Here is a 19968-nt window from a genome sequence, read left to right on the forward strand (position 1 = left end):
CATTCCCTACGGACTATGCCACATGGAAGTCGAACTTGAGGAGAAACTTTGCTGTGAACTTTCCAAGGAAGAGTGGAAGACCGGAGGCGTGTTGCAAGGTTATGGTGCAGTATTTTTCACCGATGGATCAAAGATGGTTTACGGAGTCGACGCGGGGGGTTTTCTTGAATACATACAGTGTATCCGAGTCATATTTTTTTTTTTTGTACGTACACGAAGGTGGAAAATCTTAGAAAGACACGTCCGCCGCAGCTCCGCCGCCTGAACGGCGGAACAACAGCGGGCGCGTGTGGGATTCACACCCACTAAAAACCACCCCCGGTCTCTCCAGCCCCAGCCCCGCGGGACCACCATTGAGGTGTTACTTCGCGGGGTAGGTTTGCTCTTAGGCACTCATCCTTCTCCTATTTGCAGCTTTCCTCCTTCTTTGTTCTTTCAGCAACTCCTCCTGCATTTGGATGATTGCGGAGCCAACCGCAAGCCACTTCTCCTCGGACTCCAACATCTCAGTAACCAAGCTCTCCGGGGTCCCGCTCCTGCCCAGCACCTAGTTTAAGCTCCGTTTCTCCATCACAAATCGTGGGCAGTGAAACATCACATGCTCTGGATCCTCCGGTATGCCATCGCATCTGGGACAGTTCGGAAAATCATCCAACCCAAAGCGGTGCAGATACTGCCTGTAGCAACCACCGTGTCCCGTGAGGAACTGGGTAATGTGGTAGTTGGTCTCCCCATGTTTTCGCTCAAGCCACACCCTAATATTGGGAATGAGCCTGTGCGTCCACCGACCTTTCGCAGGCTCGTCCCATCTGCATTGCCAGAGATCAAGCGACTCTGACCTTGCCGCATTTCTACGCTGTGCATGCCCCTCCATATGTCTTGCATTGTACAGGACACTCATTTCTTTGGCCAGAATGTCAACCGGGATCATGCCTGCCACCACCAATACTGCCTCATTTGATGTGGTTCTAAAAGCACTGCAAACCCTCAAAGCCATCCGCCGGTAAACCGAGTTCACCTGCTTCCGTCTCTGAGAGTCTGCAAGCGCCTCTGCCCACACAGGCGACGAGTAGAGCAGGATGGAGCGCACCACTCCGGCTAGCACCAACCTCCGGAAATGTTTCGGCCCACCAATATTTGGCAACATTTTTGCAAGTGCCGTGGTGACACTGGCTGCCTTTTGGCATGCATACTCTAGGTGCTCCCTAAAACTCAATTTGGTGTCAATTATTACCCCCAGGTATTTGATAGCCGGCTTTGATACGACCGTATGTCCACCGACCTACACTTTTACAGTGTTATTTTTTCTGCGTTTCGTTATTAAGACCGCTTCCGTTTTCGCGTCCGCCAAGGTCAGCCCGGCCTTTTCTAACCAGGACTTTACCGCTCTCACTGCTTCCGTTGCGTAAACCTCCACATCTTCTGGGTGTTTTGCTGCAACAACCACAGCTAGGTCATCAGCAAAGCCGACAATCGTAGTCCCCTCTCAGACGGGAAGAGCAAGCACCCCATTATACATGATATTCCACAACAGGGGACCAAGTACCGATCCCTGTGGTACCCGGCTGTGACAATGTACTCTTTGGGGCCCTCATCCGTCCCGTACCAGAGAGTCCTCTCTGAGAGGTAGTTTTCCACCAAATTCGCTAAGTATCCGGGGAGACCTATGTCAGCCAACGCCCCTTTAATTCTATTCCAGTTGCCACCATGCCAATTGCGTCCACCGTAGAGTGGGCGCGTCGGAAACCAAACTGGCGTTCCGACAAACCATTGCTGGCTTCGACGATGAGCAGGAGTCTGTTGTAGATAACTCTCTCCATCATCTTCCCCATTGTATCCAACAGACAGATAGGACGATACGACGCTGGGTTTCCAGGTTGCTTGCCAGGCTTCGGAAGCAACACCAACTTTTGCTTTTTCCACTGGGCAGGGAATATTCCTTCTTTTAGGCACGCCTCAAAGGTATTGGCGAAAAGGTCGGGCCTAGTCTTCACTGCCAGTTTCAAAGCTCGGTTGGGGATGCCATCCAAACCTGGGGCCTTGTTGTCACCGAACCTACCACATATTTCCCGCAGCTCCTCCACAGTTACAGGCGGTATTATGCCGTCATTTAGCTGGACAAAAATTTGCCTTCCCCTATTTTCGTGGTGGGGGAACAGAGTGGTAACAATCTGTTTCAGGAGGCGCGGGCAGGTCACCTGGGGTGATTTCCGCAGCCTTTTCATCACCACTCTGTAAGCCTCGCCCCAAGTGTTTATGTCGGCATGGTCGCACAGCTGTTTGAAGCAGTTCTTTTTGCTCCTCCGAATGGCTTCCTTTAGGCGGCCACGCAATTGCTTGTGTGCATCCTCTCGACCGTCGCCACCGGGTTTTCCCCTGAGCCTCTGGCAAAGCCTCCTTGCCCGAAAACATGCGGCTCGCAAACTTGCGATTTCGTTGTTCCACCAGTAGTTTAGTTGCCTACTGGGGAGCAATCGCCTTCTGGGCATAGTAGCATCGCATGCTTCCGTCACCCATCGAGTGATCTGGGTGGCTTTCTCTCCAGCCGTACCATTCAGGAATATGTCGGATTTGAGCACCGCGGAAAACGTGTCCCCCTCGAACGCTTTCACTGTCCAGCCAAGCATACCACCCGGCATTCTGCGAAAACTCTTTTTCGAGCTCGATCCGCCCTTGATCTCTATGCAGATTGCCTGGTGGGCGCTGTGAGTATAGTCCTCACTGACATGCCAAGCGATTCTACTGGCTAAAGTGGCACTCACGTATGTCAGGTCCACTATAGACCCCAGGCCCCTTCCCCGGAAAGTGTACGAAGACCCAACATTCGCCAGTACCACGTCCAGCTCCGCGAATGCTTCGAGGAGAACACGTCCCCTGACATTAGTTACCCGGCTGCCCCATTCAAGAGCCCACGCCTTGAAATCGCCTCCTATTATGATCGGCCAACGTCCTCTTGCATCCAAAACAAGAGCAGCAAGCATCCGCTCATACTCGACGAGTGTAGCGCTGGGTGGAGCATAGCAGCTGTAGATGTGGATGCCCTTCACCTTCGCTCTGATGAAGCCCTCCTCCGGGTGCTCCATTATTTCCTGGAAGGCTTGTTCTCCACAAGTCCACAGCGCTGCTTGGCCCGTTTGGTCTTTGACCCAAACGCTACCACCGCGGTTTCGGTATGGTTCACTTAGTATGGCCACATCGATGTTTTTCTCGCGGATGGTTTGCGCGAGTAGATCCTGCAACGCCTCGCAGTGGTTGAGGTTGATTTGTAGCAACCTCATCTGCGATTCGTGCTAAGGGCTCTCCTGTATTCCGGGCACCTGCTGCTGCCCGCAATGTGCCGATGGTCCACACCCTCCTTTCCTTTGCACAGTAGACAATTTGGGTCAGCTCCGCAGTCCTTGCTGATGTGGCCTTCCACTCCGCATCTCCTGCATTGGTTTGACCTGTCATTTGGGTTAGTGCATGACTTCGCAATGTGACCAAAGCCAAGGCATCTAAAGCACCGTTTTAACGCCACCTGTTCCCTAAGGCGACACATAACCCAGCCTATTCTCACTCTCCCTGCTGCTAACAATTTGAGTGCGTTCTCCACTGGTAGGCTGATGATGGCGGTTTGTGTTCCCCCATAGGCTTTCCTTAGCGTTTTCACCACTGACTCTTGTAGTCCGGCGAGATCGAACTGTTTCTCCAACGCTTCGCGAACCTCCTCCTTCGTCGTGATTTCATCTCTATCTTTGCAGATTATAGTGATCTCCGGCCTGCTAGCTCTTATGTCGGCTTCCTGCCCTAAAGTCTTCCCGATTTGGCTTAAGAATTTGTCCGCGGTTACATCCTTGGATTTCTTAAGTTCCATCATAAGATCTCCCTTCTGCGGCCGTCTAATGCGGCTGTTATTGTCTCCCAAATTGGTGAGTTCGGGGTCTGCCTTCACTTTTCGGAGAATGTCGGCGTATGACCCTTCGCCTCGTTTGGAAATGAAAATCACCTCCGGTCTAATCTTCCTCCAATAATTTCTTTTCCGCGGTTCTACCTTCCTCCAAGCTTCCGCATCCGCTTTTGAAGGTTCGATCGCTTTTCTCGAGGTAGCCACTGCAGTAGTTTCACTGGTAGCTTCAGACGTACTTTTCATGAACTCCGCCTTTTTGGGAGTTGAGTCCTTTTTTCTTTTCGGGGTTTGCTGGCCTGTTGAGTCATTCAGCTTCTCGCGCAGCCTCTTCCCCGGTTTCTCCCCTTTTGTGTTTTGAACCGGCGTTACTTGAGTTGCCTGGTTCACTTTTCCAATCGGCGACTTCCCTACTCGTTCATCCTGGGCCTTGCCGTACGTCAAACGGATGCCTCTTATCATGGCCCTTATATTTTGGTGAATGTTCCTGCGCTCCTTTATAAACTCACACAGCTCCATGACCTTTTTACCGAGGGCAGTAAAGGCAGCTCCAGACTGATCATTGCCAAAAACATCGCTCGGGTGAATCGGCGTCAGTGATTCTTCCTCATCGAAGACTCCCGCTATACGCTTCCCACTGGGGGTAGCGATTGTGGGGGCTTGTGCTCGTGTGGGAGGGGATCTGCGAAAAATCGAGCTCCTTCTGAACGGATCCATCACTGGAGCCAGTTCAAGTTCCTCCCGTACGCTTGTAACATTAGATGCCACAGTAGCCAAGGTTCCCACTACTGAGGCACTGCGGTCGTTGGATATCGACGGCCGGGAGCCCGCTTGCTCACTTCCAAAAACCGCCGGCACTGGGTTTCCGAAGCCCTGCACCGTAACTTCATCCTTCTTCTGCTCCTCCATGTTTGGTTTTATTTGTGGGTATCCTTCCCATAGCCAATTTTTATCCACGGGTGGGCGTTTACTTCCCACCTACCCGGCCTGCGCATAAACATGCCCATACACGCACATCTCCGGATGCGTGCATGTGCATGGCCATGACACATTCGCCGAGCATTCCCTTATCCACACGAAGAGACGCGCCTGATGGGAGATTTGGCAACTCCACACACTCCACACAGTCATATGGTCTTTCAGGTCCGCCAGTGTATTCCAAGCAGAAATACTAGCGATACTGGAAGTCTGTCGATGGCTGGAGCATGATCCGAGCTCAAAACGTAACATAGCCATTCTGACCAACAGCCAAGCGGCCATTAAGGCTTTTTACTCAGCGACGACATCCTCCAGACTGGCAGGGCAGTGCAAACAACTCGCTGAACAGTCTGGACGACACCCTCAAGGTCAACTTCCTCTGGGTTCCCGGTCAGGCGGGATTCTACTCTTGTAGCCCTTCGGCGGGTACAGTCGGTGTCTCGTTGGTGACTATCAAGGGCGGAATCCACTAGCACTACTTAGCGGCCGCGAGCCTTAGATGGTGAAGGCTTACCAACTGTGTCAAACCAATGAGGATTTGGCCTGCTTATAACATAGTCCGATCAGGAGAGCTCTTGTTCCAGACGCATGCAAATGCATTCAAGATTACGGGGGGGACTGACCCATAGGGGACCATACCGCCAGGCTCGGTATACCCTACAATTAGTTTTGCCAAAGCTGCGGAGAAGCGGGGGAAATCCTTAGGCATTTCCTCTGCGATGCCCAGCTCTAGCTTCCATTCTTTGGGGACCTTTATTATTAAGGGAAGGTCGCACAGACCGTGGGGGACCTTGGGGACCTTAGAGAGATTTCTAGTTCCAGATTGGGAGAGCTGCTTTCCTTCATGAATGCTAGGGGCTAGCTCTGAAGGTCCGGGCCGGCTGGACTCTGCTTCCTGCTGTCATAACAGTAGTCACGGTCGTAGGAGTTTGTGGCATCAAAACTGCGCATGTCAGCTCTAATTGGGCTCCTCGGAGCGGCCACAGATACATTAGTTTAGAAGAATCTGATACGTCTTAAGGCGCGTTATAATTTTCTTTCAAAGGCTATCTTCACAGATACTAGGTAGTATCAAATTGTCTCATTTAGTTCTTGTCTATTTCAATTTCACCAAAATGAAAATCAATTCGTTTGCGTGCTTACCAGCTACATATTCCACTTTATAACACCTCAAGGATTTGGTCTTCTGCAGTTTATTCGCAATGCACAAATGCATTATATATGACTTCCTGCATATCATATGTCATTTATTAACACACATACATATATACTTTTCTTGGGGTGTCTCTTGCATAGCAATAATAACAGAACATAGTCCTGTCTCTTGTCGTAGAATTGCATAGACTTGAAGAGTCATCAACGGGGGAACATAAGAGATTTACAGGATATGCACTTACCTCATCATCATGCAAAGCGATTGTTCCTCCTGTAGGACACTTTCCAGATACATCATATCCAGGTCAGAGACAATAGCTCCATTGATAACCATTATTTCATCTCCCTTAATGATACCTGTAACGGTAAGAAGATCAAAAGGATAAGACAAAAGCATTATATTATCTGGGGCGTTGTTGTTGCTGTTGTTGTTGTTATTGTTGCTCTTATTGTTAGATATCTTTCGTTTTAATAGACAAAGATCCTTGCCTACACTGAATCATACTAAATAGCTTTCCAGTTGAGATTTCAAAAGTTCCTAACACACTTGAAGTTCCTTATTAGAAACTTTATTTTGTCTTTTGTTGGAAAACTGATTATCCTTGCTTCAAACAGTTTTCTTATCGACAGAAAAGTTTTTTCCTAAATGCAGTTTTTCAGAGGGAATTTTTCAATACTTTTTTTTGTGCTCTAGGACAATATAGAGCAAGATACAATGAAAAGAGTTTTGGGATAGTCCTTAAAGATGGCTGGCGAAACTTTCAAATTTAGACTCCACATTGGTAGGCTTAGCTAGGACGAGAAACGCACTAAATTGAAGGACTGAGACTACATATTCCTAGGGGATGTAAATTAATTTCATGTTTGAATGTTCACTGTTGTAGGGCTGAACCATATGCCTAGGAGGAAGTTTGTAGGATACTCAAAGGCTGATGGATGAGATAGATTTGAAGATAATACGTGCTTTAAGAAACCGGAGGATATAAAAGGTATGAATCAAGCACTTGCTTCCATTGTGAGCTGAACAAGGACATCGTATGTGTAGTGTCGGACATGAAAAGGGTTGAATATTGGATTCATTTCACGCAGGACGATGCCTTGGAACTGAGTGTCAAGAAGAAGGTGAGTGTGGAGTTCTACCTCGTGTGATGCTCGACAAAAGATCAATCGCTGAGATCTCTAGATAAGGACACCATTCGAAGGGTTGTTAAAATATTGAGAGTCCTTGAACTATACTTAGAGTGAAAAGTTTATCTGAGCACCTGTTCTCGGCAGCACAGGTGCCATTCTATCTGAACTGCGAGGGTTTAGAAAAAAAGCCCAGGATAATGACCATAAATTGAATTTTCGAGTCTGGAGTACTTCCCCAGGATAGAGTAGCAACTGGAAATTTAAATATAACTGGGAGCATTGTTTCAATAAAAACTTTTAAAATTTCGCATTAAATCAAAACAAAATAGCACACCTGACGGCGTATTCCGTAGCGACTCGTAAACAAATAAAAAACTTTTAATTGGTGTACTTTGCTGAGAACAATAGCGCAACGTTTTAACCAAACGACTCCACTGTCGGAGGTAGACTTTCATTAAGCTAATAAACTTCACCTTCGCATTTCCACCTTGCCCACCTGGACCAAAAAAAAAAGAAAATTCTACGGAGACAGTGGGAGGAAAATAAAGGGAAATAGTCGCATCATTCGACGATAACTTTTACTTTTCATGTCATTGTAATTATGTAAAATTGTCCTCACTTGAGCTTGTCTTCTTTGTTTAATGGTCGGATGACTTCCTCCAGGCATTAATAAATTAAAAAAGCAACAACCCGTATTGCCAAGAATGGCACGGAACCAACGGGGCTGGACAATTGTGGTGCTGGGATAAGGAGCCAGGTGGATTAGACGCAGACTTGAAGGAAATGATAATGTGAAACTCTTCAACCTCAACTTGTCCTGCTTTCCTACGATCCTGGATAAGCTAATTACTGTTCCATACAAAGAATCTTTTGTGACGGGGGTGGGGGAAGCATAGTTTTTGTTTCGCAAATAAAAACAGTTTTTAAGGACTTTTTCGAATTTACATTTATCCAGCGGAAAGCTTTAGGAGCGTGAAATTTCTAGTGAGGATTTTTATTTACTAAAAAGAATGAAATGAAAGTTTCCAGTTGAGATGCTGCCGGGGAATTCAAAAGGTGCCAGCTACCGTCCTTTAGAATGAGCGCCTACGAAGTTGGAACGGAGGATCCTGAATGTATAGGTTGGTGAGCAAGTCTACCACCATAACTGAAGCTTTTTTGTATATAATATTTTGGGTTATTGAAAGTACTACCAACAACTACTCGGGGATGAAAAAGATAGTTTCGCTAGTTATCCAGTGGGAAGGGGAAGGGGGATACCAAACTAAAATTTAAAATAATCCCAAATAATTTCAATGAAGTTTCTGGGAAAAAGAAAGGTTCATTTTCAAGCGACATAACATTTTTGAGGTAAAAGGATAGACAGGACATCAGGCATAGCCTGCCAGATAAAGTTAGCAAATTTGGCAAATTTTTAGAAAATTGTACTTGAAGTCAGTCAACTCCAGGATAATGAGCTCATATATATTTCCGCATATTGTGTATAGCCATACTGTTTTGGTTACTGAGTCTTTTATCAAGCTACTGAGGGTCTTCGCTGGTTTGTTCAGGAAATTTTAATAGAAGACCTGGAACTTTTCATCTCTTTGCCCGTCTATTTGGGCCTAAGTAGTAGATACCTTACTCGTAGATGCAAGGTTTAGAAAGTTGAGTTTGCTTTTGTTATGGTACTTCTGATTTTTTGGTATATTTATGGGTAGGGAGAGTGGATGCATCTATAGAAATCATTATCATCATCATCAACGGCGCAACAACCGGTATCCGGTCTTGGCCTGCCTTAATAAGGAACTCCAGACATCCCGGTTTTGCGCCGAGGTCCACCAATTCGATATCCCTAAAAGCTGTCTGGCGTCCTGACCTACGCCATCACTCCATCTTAGGCAGGGTCTACCTCGTCTCCTTTTTCTACCATAGATATTGCCCTTATAGACTTTCCGGGTGGGATCATCCTCATCCATACGGATTAAGTGACCCGCCCACCGTACCCTATTGAGCCGGATTTTATCCACAACCGGACGGTCATGGCATCGCTCATAGATTTCGTCATTATGTAGGCTACAGAATCGTCCATCCTCATGTAGGGGGCGAAAAATTCTTCGGAGGATTCTTCTCTTGAACGCGGCCAAGAGTTCGCAATATCTCTTGCTAACAACCCAAGTTTCCAAGGAATACATGAGGACTGGCAAGATCATAGTCTTGTACAGTAAGATCTTTGACCCTATGGTGAGACGTTTCTAGCGGAACAGTCTTTGTAAGCTGAAATAGGCTCTGTTGGCTGACAACAACTGTGCGCGGATTTCATCCGCCGCCTGCTCGATCTGGATGAAGGCAGTTTGTACGTCTCGGGTGGTTCTTCCCATAATGTCGATATCGTCAGCATAGGCCAGTAGTTGGGTGGACTTGAAGAGGATCGTACCTATTGCATTTACCTCAGCATCACGGATCACTTTCTCGAGGGTCGGGTTAAAGAGGACGCATGATAGGGCATCCCCATTGTCGTAGACCGTTGTTGATGTCGAATGGTCTTGAGAGTGATCCTGCTGCTTTTATCTGGTCTCGCACATTGGTCAGGGTCAGCCTAGTCAGTCTTATCCATTTCGTCGGGATACCGAATTCTCTCATGGCCGTGTACAGTTTTACCCTGGCTACGCTATCATACGCGGCTTTAAAGTCGATGAACAGATGGTGCAACTGTTGTCCATATTCCAACAGTTTTTCCATCGCTTGCCGCACAGAGAAAATCTGATCTGTTGCTGATTTGCCTGGAGTGAAGCCTCTTTGGTATGGGCCAATGATGTTCTGGGCGTATGGGGCTATCCGGCTTAGCAAGATAGTGTAGGATATCTTATAGATGGTACTCAGCAACGTGATACCTCTTTTATGTATGAGACAGATAATGCCTCGTTGCCAATCGTCAGGCATTGATTCGCTGTCCCATACCTTGAGCACAAGTTGATGAATCACTTGGTGTAACTGGTCGCCTCCATATTTAACTAATTCGGCTGTAATTCCATCGGCTCCTGGCGACTTACCATTTTTAAGTCGATGAATTGCACGGACTGTTTCCCCTATACTTGGTGGTGGCAGTATTTGTCCGTCCTCTTCAGTTGGCCGGACCTCCAACTCGCCAATGTTCTGGTTGTTCAGTAATTCATCAAAGTGCTCAACCCATTGCTCCAATATGCCCATTCTGTCGGAAATCAGATTTCCCTCTTTGTCTCGGCAGGATGAGCATCGAGGTGTATAAGGCTTCATCCTGCTGACTTGTTGGTAAAACTTCCGCGCCTGGTGCGGTTGCTCCCTGTACTTTTCTAGTTCACAGACTTGTTGGTTCTCCCAGGCTTCCTTTTTCCGTCTGTGAAGTCGCTTCTCCACTCGACGGAGTTCGTGATAAGTCTCTGCGCGTGCCCGCGTTCTTTGAGAATGCAACATTACTCGGTATGCGGCATTCTTCCGTTCCGTTGCTAGCTTACATTCATCGTCAAACCAGCCGTTCCGACTTCTTTTGCGGCTGGGGCCAAGTATGTTTGTGACCGTATCCATGATAACGTTCTTCAGGTGATTGTGAAGATCATTTGTTGATGCTTCATCTCCAGGTCCTCTGTTGACTGCGGTTATTGCGGCATCCGTTTCCCTCTTATAGGTGTCGCGGAGGGTTGTGTTGTGGATGGCTTCAGTGTTCACTCTCACCTGATTGTCAGAGAGGATTCTAGGTGGTATTGTTATTCGAGCTCGGAGCACCATGCCAACGAGTTAGTGATCCGAGTCTATATTGGCCCTCCTATATGTTCTGACATTCATCAAGGCTGAGAGGTGGCAGCGTTCGATCAACACGTGGTCAATTTGGTTGAAAGTGGTCCCATCTGGAGAGGCCCACGTATGTTTGTGGACCGCTTTCCGCGCAAACCAGGTACTTCCAACAACCATTTCGTGTGACCCTGCTAATTGAACAGTCCGCAGTCCGTTATCATTTGTTTTTCGTGTAAGCTATGGCTGCTAAACTCCCCAAGTATGGTTTTGATATCATATCTGGGACAGGCTTCGAGGGTTCGTTCTACTGCCTCGTAGAAGGTATCCTTCTTCGACTCTGCCGTCTCCTCTGTAGGGGCGTGAACGTTTTTGAGGCTTATATTTCTAAACTTGCCTCGCAAGCGCAGAGTGCATAGCCGTTCGCTTATGTTTTCAAAGCCGATAACAGCAGGTTTCATTTTTTGGCCGACTAAGAAACCTACTCCGAGCACATGGTTTACTGGATGACCGCTATAATATATGGTGTAGTGGCTCTTCACCAGGAAACCGGTCCCTGTCCATCAACGCTGTTATATCAGCTCTATATTGGGACAGGGTGTCGGCTAGCTGCTCATCCGCTTCATCTCTATACAGGGAGCGCACGTTCCATGAGAAAATGCGCAAATCGATAATCCTTTGTCGTTGCCAGGTTCGTCATTATGTTATCCATCCAGTCCGAGGCTCCTGTTGTGGCTTCGTAACAAGTTGTTTTCCGTGTAGGGTTGTCAGCCCTACCCAACCCCCAACCTGGAGGACCAGTTGGTACAATTTGTCCCGTTTTTAGGCGCAGGAGACTCGCCTTCATCCTTCTCCGTTTGCAGCTTTTCGTAAAGAAAGAGCTCTCAGCGATCACCACGTGGCGGTGGAGATAGGGTTTGGTAGTGGAGCTGTTGGTGTTGGTTCAGCAGGCATTTCCCAGGTTTTATGCTCTATCGTGGGTACCAATCCACGTTTCGCCCTGGGACCTATACTATCCTTTAATCATTGAAAATTTTCAGATCCCCCGGGCAGACAAAATGACCAAAAATGCAAAATCCCTGGAATCCTAGGTGTGATAACTTGATTGAAATGGGAGGCGGCCTAGATTTCAGAAATGCAAGAATTTTCACGCTGCGATGTCAGGAACGCGAGGGATCGTGAAAAATCGGTCGGCGGAAAGGATGACCAAGAAAATTGAAAGTTTTCATGACCCCCGACAAAGAAAGAAGCTGTCACTCACTGATTGTAGAATACATGAAACCTTAAAGCGCTTCACAAACCCGTACACAAGGTGATTCCCAGATTAATTATAATAAAGATACAGCAAAAATACTTATAAACTTGGTTCGCACAAGTGAAAACTTATAAATTGCCTGCAGACAGACTGCATATCCAATTTCACTTGTGCGAATAAGTTACTTAGAGATAGTGCTGTCCCTACGTACTCGAGGAAGCCGATCAGACCCGGGCCTGTCATGGGACTCGCCTTAAGTGGTTCTTGTCGCGGGGACTCACTGGAGGTTATTTAATACCGTGTAAACAGGGATGGCCCTTTGACAGCATATGCTCCAGGGGAATTCCTGATGAATGTCTTTTCGGCTCGGTTATTTGCGGTTGGTTCCCAATGGAAGCTTCATGGTGACTGTGTCCATACCGCGGGCAGAGCTCGTTGTGCGCTCTACTGTGGAACAACGCTGTACAATTCTGCTGTCGTACCCTTTAGTTGCGGCATAGGTTTTAGATAAGTCTCACATCCACGGATATGAATGCGGAACTTGTATCTAGTATAAAAAATACCACCATGGCAGTCACGGCGGGTCTCTGATTGTGGCCTGGAAGATAATCCGTGTCTGCAAAGAACCGCGGGATTATACCTTATGCGTAGACAGTAGACGACGCCGCAGTATTTGGATTTGGAAAGTTCCTGTTATGTCAATCACAAGGAATATCATTTGTGTAATGTCACTTCGTCCAAGCTGCGGTGATGTGACATGAAGGTCCCGGGGATTTAAGGTGAGTACCTGCCGTGTAGGCATAATCTCACGGATTGATTTGGAGATTACAAGTTGAGGCCCGGCACAGCAGTACTGGCGCATACTCCAAGTTTCCTTGAAGCATTTTTTCGTAATGGATGTAAGGCTTATCAAAGACTCCTTTCGCAACTAAGGGGTACGGCGTCAGAGTTGTACAACGCAACTCCCCGCTTGAGCCCACAAGGAGCTTCGCCTGCACGCACGTATGCATTAGTGCAACAAAGCGTATCACAGCTAAGTGAATATCCATGCTGTCTAGATTACGGATTACAGCGGACATGGAATCAGTCATCTGAGTTTGTCCCACACAGTACACAACCCTGACTTGAAAGAGCCCCACATATATTAGTGTATGTCACTTTTTGTCGGTACATATTCCAAATTTACTCTGTTTGATTTTACTACGGTGAATGACGTAGCTTGCCTCTTAGCAACATGACGTTGGTGTCCTCTGTGGAGACCGGGGCACCGACTACATATATACGATTCACTCAGTACCCCGCTGTTCACGGTCAAGTCGGCTGTTCCCCTATATAAGAATGAGGAGATCATCCGCGTAGGCAACACATTCAATCGCCTAATTAAGCTTACCTAACAGTTCATTAGGCCCCATAAAAATGGAGGGCAAGGTCCCTGTAGGCAGCCGCGTTTCACACTTACCCACACACGCTGATTGACGCCCTGAACGATTGCTTTCCTACCATGGAAGTAGTTATTCCACTGATCTAATTCTCTATAAAGGCATACACCTCGCCTGTAAACGAGTTTAAATTGGTCGACATTAACAAAGGGATCATCTTCATATTAACGAATTTACATTTATACGGCGGAAAGCTTTAGGAGCGTGAAATTTCTAGTGAGGATTTTTATTTACTAAAAAGAAAGAAATGAAAGTTTCTAGTTGAGATGCTGCGGGGAATTCAAAAGGTGCCGGCTACCGTCCTTTAGAATGAGCGCCTACGAAGTTGGAACGGAGGATCCTGAATGTATAGGTTGGTAAGCAAGTCTACCACCATAACTGAAGCTTTTTTGTATATAATATTTTGGGTTAATGAAAGTACTACCAACAACTACTCGGAGATGAAAAAGATAGTTTCGCTAGTTATTCAGTGGGAGGGGGGTGGAGGACTTCTGGATACCAAACAGAAATTTAAAATAATCCCAAATAATTTCAATGAAATTTCTGAGAAAAAAAAGGTTCATTTTCAAGCGACATAACATTTTTGAGGTAAAAGGATAGACAGGACATCAGGCATAGCCTCCTAGATAAAGTTGGCAAATTTGGCAAATTTTTAGAAAATTGTACTTGAAGTCAGTCAACTCCAGGACAATGAGCTCATATATATTTCCGCATATTGTGTATAGCCCTACTGTTTTGGTTACTGAGTCTTTCATGAAGCTACTGAGGGTCTTCGCTGGTTTGTTCAGTTAATTTTAATGGAAGACCTGGAGCTAAAGTTTTCGTCTCTTGACATGTCTATTTGGACCGAAGTAGTAGATACTTTACTCGTAGATGCAATGTTTAGAAAGTTGAATTTGGTTTTGAGGTGGTACTTCAGATTTTCTGGTATATTAAAGGACTGGACAGTGAGTGGATACTTCTACGGAAATTCATTTTTATATTTACAATAGAAGACAGCAGCTTTGCAGGTGCATCGTTTCGCTCTCTTTATCCTTCCTTCGACAACTAGATTACCGTTGTTTAAATTTCCTAAATCCTATCCCGACATTCACTTATTTTAAGATATAAATTTATGAATAATCGTTGTAATTTTCTTTTCTCAATTTCATTCTCAATCCCTCTCACCTTTTCAACTTTTGGAAATTCCGAAAATCAATTTTAACATTTTTAATTATTGATAGATAAATTCTCCATATTTGAAAAATGATCATTAACCTTTTTTGTTGTTTTTACCATAGAGCTGATAATCCTATATATTGTTAAATTCATTTTTAGCGATTGTCTCGGTCTAAGGTGAAATAATATGCATTCAAATTAACACCTGGGATATTATGGGGGTTTTGTTAATGAAAAGAGGTCGGTTCGATGAAGAAGAGAAAAATTAAGTAGCTTTTGTTGTTACACCAGCTGATGGGGGTAGTCTGGGCCAAAAAATTAATGCGACATTGGGCAGCTGGGGTAGTTCGGCATGTTAGCTGACTACAGGACTCTGTTCGGGTTTGTTACTGGACATGACCATCGTGATTTCTAAGTTTTCAAAATCGAAAACCGAAGTAGAGAAAAGTTCGTTCGGCTCTGTTGCTAGAATATCACAATCTTTTTGATTGTTGAGTCTTTTGGAATGAGTTCGGAACTCGACAAACCGAAGGATCCTACATAAAGCCAAAATGAAAATGTAAAATTAAAGGACAACAAAGTTAGTGTGCATTTTCGGTGGAAATCAATCACCTAGTATCGACTTATTGCCATTTAAGAAGTTTAAATCTGGAAGTATGTACATATAGGAATGTCAAATTTAGGAAATGAGTAAAATATGCTTTATACCACGAGTAGTCTGAACACTCTAAATTTTAATTAGAAGATCCCTCTGTCTAAAGGTCAAGTTAGTTAGTTAGTTTAGTTAACTGGGGGGAGCCGCAGCCCCGAGCACTCAGGCCATTATTAGGCCCATTGTACTATCTCCGTAGTTGCCTATTCAATGGCTTCCCGCCTATGGTGTTCGCAGGCTTTAGCGAATCTGAGAACATTCTCCAGAGGCAGAGAGTGTGCAGATTCTTCATTGAAGAAAACCTTGCCAAGGTCTCTTCGTCTGAGATCTGAGGATGCCGGGCAGCTGCATAAAAAGTGCAGGGCCGTCTCCTCCTCCTCCTCACATTGGCTGCACACAGCCGAAACCACTACCCCAATCTTTACCATATGGTAGTTTAAGGGGCAGTGTCCCGTCAAAAGCCCTACTAGGGTCATGTCCGACTTCTTAAGAGACAACAAAAATGCCGCTCTAGTGGCCCAAGGCTCCTTCACAAGGATTTTCGCTTGCCGGCAAGAGTCCAAATTTTTCCATTCGGTTGCGTGAATCCTTGAAATTTCACTCTTCAGAGTAGACTTGACAGTAGATGGTCGGATTCCAAGAGCTGGTTCTGGCCCCACCATTGTGGATCCAGACCCTCGGCGAGCTAGTCTGTCAGCCTCCCATTGCCGGCGATGTTAGAGTGCCCCGGCACCCACATCAGGAATGTTTCGTTCAGTCGGCCAAGTTTCAGCAGCACCTGATGACAACTCCACATCAAATTGCTTGATATGTTATTGCCATTTAGTGCTGATAATGCCGCCCGACTGTCGGAACAGATTCGAATGGTCCGACCCCTCCATTTCTGTCGCAGACATTCTTCTGCTGCCAATGAAATTGCATATATCTCCGCCTAGAATATGGTCGTCATTTTTCCGAGAGGTCGGGCCAGTTCTATAATCGGATTCTCCGAGAACACCCCCTGCACCTGATCCATCCATCCATGATGATTATTAGGTCTGTAATCTGAAAAGACTCATGGCCACTAGTCGATCATTCTTCTCTTTCGGTGATTACGACAGTGTATGTCTATTCAAAGACGAATCTGGAAACCATATAATCGGTCGGCATCAGGGCTACCGGATGTTTTTCAAGGAATTTCCAGATAGACGCATGACCGTTGGATTGGTCGCCTTTCCACGCCCCAATGGTATCGAGCCTATATGCGTCGTTGGCCGCTTTCCGTTTCACCTCCAAGTGAATTGGGGGTAAATTTAGGATAGCTTCAAGTGCCGCAGTCGGCGGAGTACTCATTGCTGCAGTAATACTTAGGCAACCAAGTCTCTGAATCTGCGTTAGCAGCTTCCTGCTGTTAGCAAAGTTCAGTCTTGGCCACCAGACGATGCATGCATACATCAAAATGGGTTTTATTATGGATGTATACATCCAGTGTATCCGTTTAGGTGAAAGTCCCCAGGTCTTACCTATCACATTCCTACAGCATCAGAGCAATCTGCAGGATTTCTGATATTGTTCCTGGATATGATGCTTCCACGTTAACTTGGAGTCGAAATGTACTCCTAAGTACTTGACTGTTTGTGCCAGCTGGATTTCCGCCTCTGCTAAGGTGGGTAGTGTATAGCTACCCCACCTGACGTTCCTAGTGAACATAACTACTCCAGTCTTCCTAGCGTTCACCGTGAGTCCATTGCGGAGGCACCAGCTGTGGATTACATGCAGAGTTGCATTCAAGCGGTCACATACTGCGTCCGCAAACTTGCCGGTAATTATTACGGCTAGGTCGTCCGCAAATGCTTGCGCGAAGACTTTTTTGTCCTCCAGGAGCCACAGCAGGGTATCCATCACCAAGAGCCATAACAGTGGAGAGAGAACCCCTCTCTGTGGGCAGCCCCTGAGATATCCTGCTTCAATAGACTTCTGGCCGACCGATATGTGGATTTTTCTCCACTCTAGCATGTGAAGGATCCAACTGATTAGCAGCGGTTCGACTCCATGCTGTCTTGCCGCATCACAAATTGCCGCAAATGAGGCATAATTGAAGGCATCTTCGATGTCCATGAATGAGCTTAAGGCGTATTCTTTTTCGGACATCGCATTTTCAATTTTTGCCGTAAGTTCATGGAGTGCTGTCTCCGTGGATTTGCCTTTCTGGTAGGCGTGTTGCCTATGGTGAAGTGGCCACTTAGGAATGTGTATATCCCTTATGAACCGATCTACTAGTCTTTCTAGTCCTTTTAGCAGAAAGGACGTTAGGCTGATCGGTCGAAAGCTTTTTGCGGCTGTGTAGGTGGGTTTTCCTGGTTTAGGAATGAACAAGACCTTCACATCATGCGATTTAATTGGAATATAAGCGTGTGCTAGGCATGCCCGATATATATTCCGAATATGTAGACCCATGGCATTCATTCCTTCTATTACTAGCGCAGGGATGATGCCATCCGGACCTGCAGACTTTTATCTATGGAACGAGTTAAATGCCCATTTCACTCGCTCCAGTGATACTACTTCCAGTCTCTTGGTTGAGGGCTGTATGCACCTGTTGGCCCCGAGATTAGATTTTGGATGCTGCTTGGGAATTGTACTTCAAGCAAATGATTTGCCGTTTCTTCATCGCTTTCTGTGTACTTCCCATTCTGCAAACGTAAATAACCCAGTTTCTGGCTACGTTCTTTAACCAGAATCCGCTTCAGCTTTGAGGTTGCCTCAAGAGAGTTAGTCTCTTCGCAAAAGCGTCTCCAAGATGATCGTTTGGCTGATCTTATGTTCTTCTTTAGAGCCTTCTGTGCCTCTTTATAGCGATTCCAGCTAGTGCTTGATTCACCCTTCAGAGCACGATTGAGAAGCATCGTTGTCGTTCTCCTCTGTTTTGCCAAATCCGAGTTACACCATGGTGTTTTACCCTTCTTTGGCGTCTTGAGTGGACAGCTTTCTTCGAAAGCTTCTCTCATGCTAGTTGTGATCATCTGGGTTGTCTTCTCAATTCCAACAATGGATTTGATGCGCTTCCCAGGGATCGTGACTCGGGCGCTCAATTCTGTTTGATACATTACCCAATCTGTCTTCCTCGGATTCCGAAATGGAGTGGGCGGAGGTGGATCCATGCCCATAACGAAATCAATGCGTCTGTGATCCGAGAGTGTGATATCGTTTGATACTCTCCACTCTCCGATCAGAGCCGCGATGTCAGGAGATGCCACCGTGATGTGGATGACCTCTCGCCTGACCACGTTGAAGAAAGTGGGTTCTTTACCCACATTTAGGATCTGCAAATCGGTTCCTACTAGATACTCCAGTAGTCTCGATCCTCTTGCATTAATGTTCGAACTTCCCCAGCATATGTGGTGAGCGTTGACATCACATCCTGCTATTACCCCCATGCCTCTACTTTTGGCATATTGGATAGCTCTGATGAATGTTCCACTGGGAACGTCTTCTGCGTCGTAGGGGAAATATGCAGAGCACCATAGTATCTCTTTATCTCTCTGTTGACTTTTTATGGTTAGCTTAGCCGATATGGTGTCGCCATCACATAGGTCGTTAACCAGGTTAGCCTGGAAGTCTTTGGAGACTACCATGCAGGTGCGGGGTCGAGCGCTTCCATTGGCATACAATAGGTCAGCATGTTGGAAGTTTAGGCCCCTGACTGCCCCATCAACAACCCACGGTTCTTGTATGAGGTATATAAATGTCTTGCAGCTATTGATCCGACGACTGATAAGTGCAGTCGCCGCTTTACAATGCTGCAAATTTACTTGGGAAATGTGGCATCTCATCTACGTTTCAGGTGTAGATGCTGGGGGCTGCATGTCCCCTTCAATGGTTTTAGGAGCCGACACTTGTAACGTGACGGTCCCCAGCCCATAGTAGAGCCGGCAACCCGATTTTTCCCGAACCTTCTTAACATCAGGTTCGGGAACGCCGATTGTGAGAAAAGTTCCCGGCCTATCGGTTCTCTCTCCTGTTTTGCTGCCTAGCAGCAACCAGGTGGAAGTGTTAAGGTTGTTCTGTACACCAAGTTGTTCCAGAACCCCGACACAATTTCGCTCTTCTTCTGGAAGCCAGAGAAAGTACTTTTTGATCGATGGAAGCTCAGAGACCCTTTTCAAGGTTAGTCGTGCACCCTCCCACACATCGTTAAGGGAGGAGCAGTACTGCCTGAGCCACTCGTTCGTGTCTTCGTCGGCAAAGTTCAGCCGTAACATTTTACGGTACACACCTACCGACTCAAAGCAAAGCTTAATGCCTTGCGCTTGACGCAGTCCTTACAGCTAGGAGGAGTTTCCTCCTAAGCTGTTCGCACTGCTCAGTATCGTAGCCGGATGGATTAGAGTCGCCATACAGGACCCATCCATCGGCTTCGATAGCGTTGACTGCAAATGAAGTCCTAGCCGTTGCCGGCCGAGCCCTCTTTGCTGCCTTTTGTGTCGAAGAGTTAGGATCATCCGAGGATCGCTGTCGCTTCGGTTTCCCCTTAGCCGCAGGTGCCCCGAACGCTCCTTTCCCCTCAACCTTGGCACAGCTCTTTGGTTGT

At 46.5% G+C, this 19968-nt stretch overlaps 1 protein-coding gene across 1 annotated transcript in view; it reads right to left on the reverse strand.

Annotated features, from left to right (window-relative positions):
* Positions 1 to 19968, reverse strand: part of LOC119650445 — an 809140-nt gene that overhangs the window by 105150 nt on the left and 684022 nt on the right. The window contains exon 20 of the mRNA XM_038053300.1: positions 6259 to 6373. Within this exon, the coding sequence (XP_037909228.1) occupies positions 6259 to 6373 (115 nt within the window). The remainder of the gene's footprint in view (positions 1 to 6258; positions 6374 to 19968) is intronic.

This window comes from Hermetia illucens, chromosome 2 (assembly GCF_905115235.1).
Source record: "Hermetia illucens chromosome 2, iHerIll2.2.curated.20191125, whole genome shotgun sequence".
NCBI classification, from domain to species: Eukaryota; Metazoa; Arthropoda; class Insecta; order Diptera; family Stratiomyidae; genus Hermetia; species Hermetia illucens.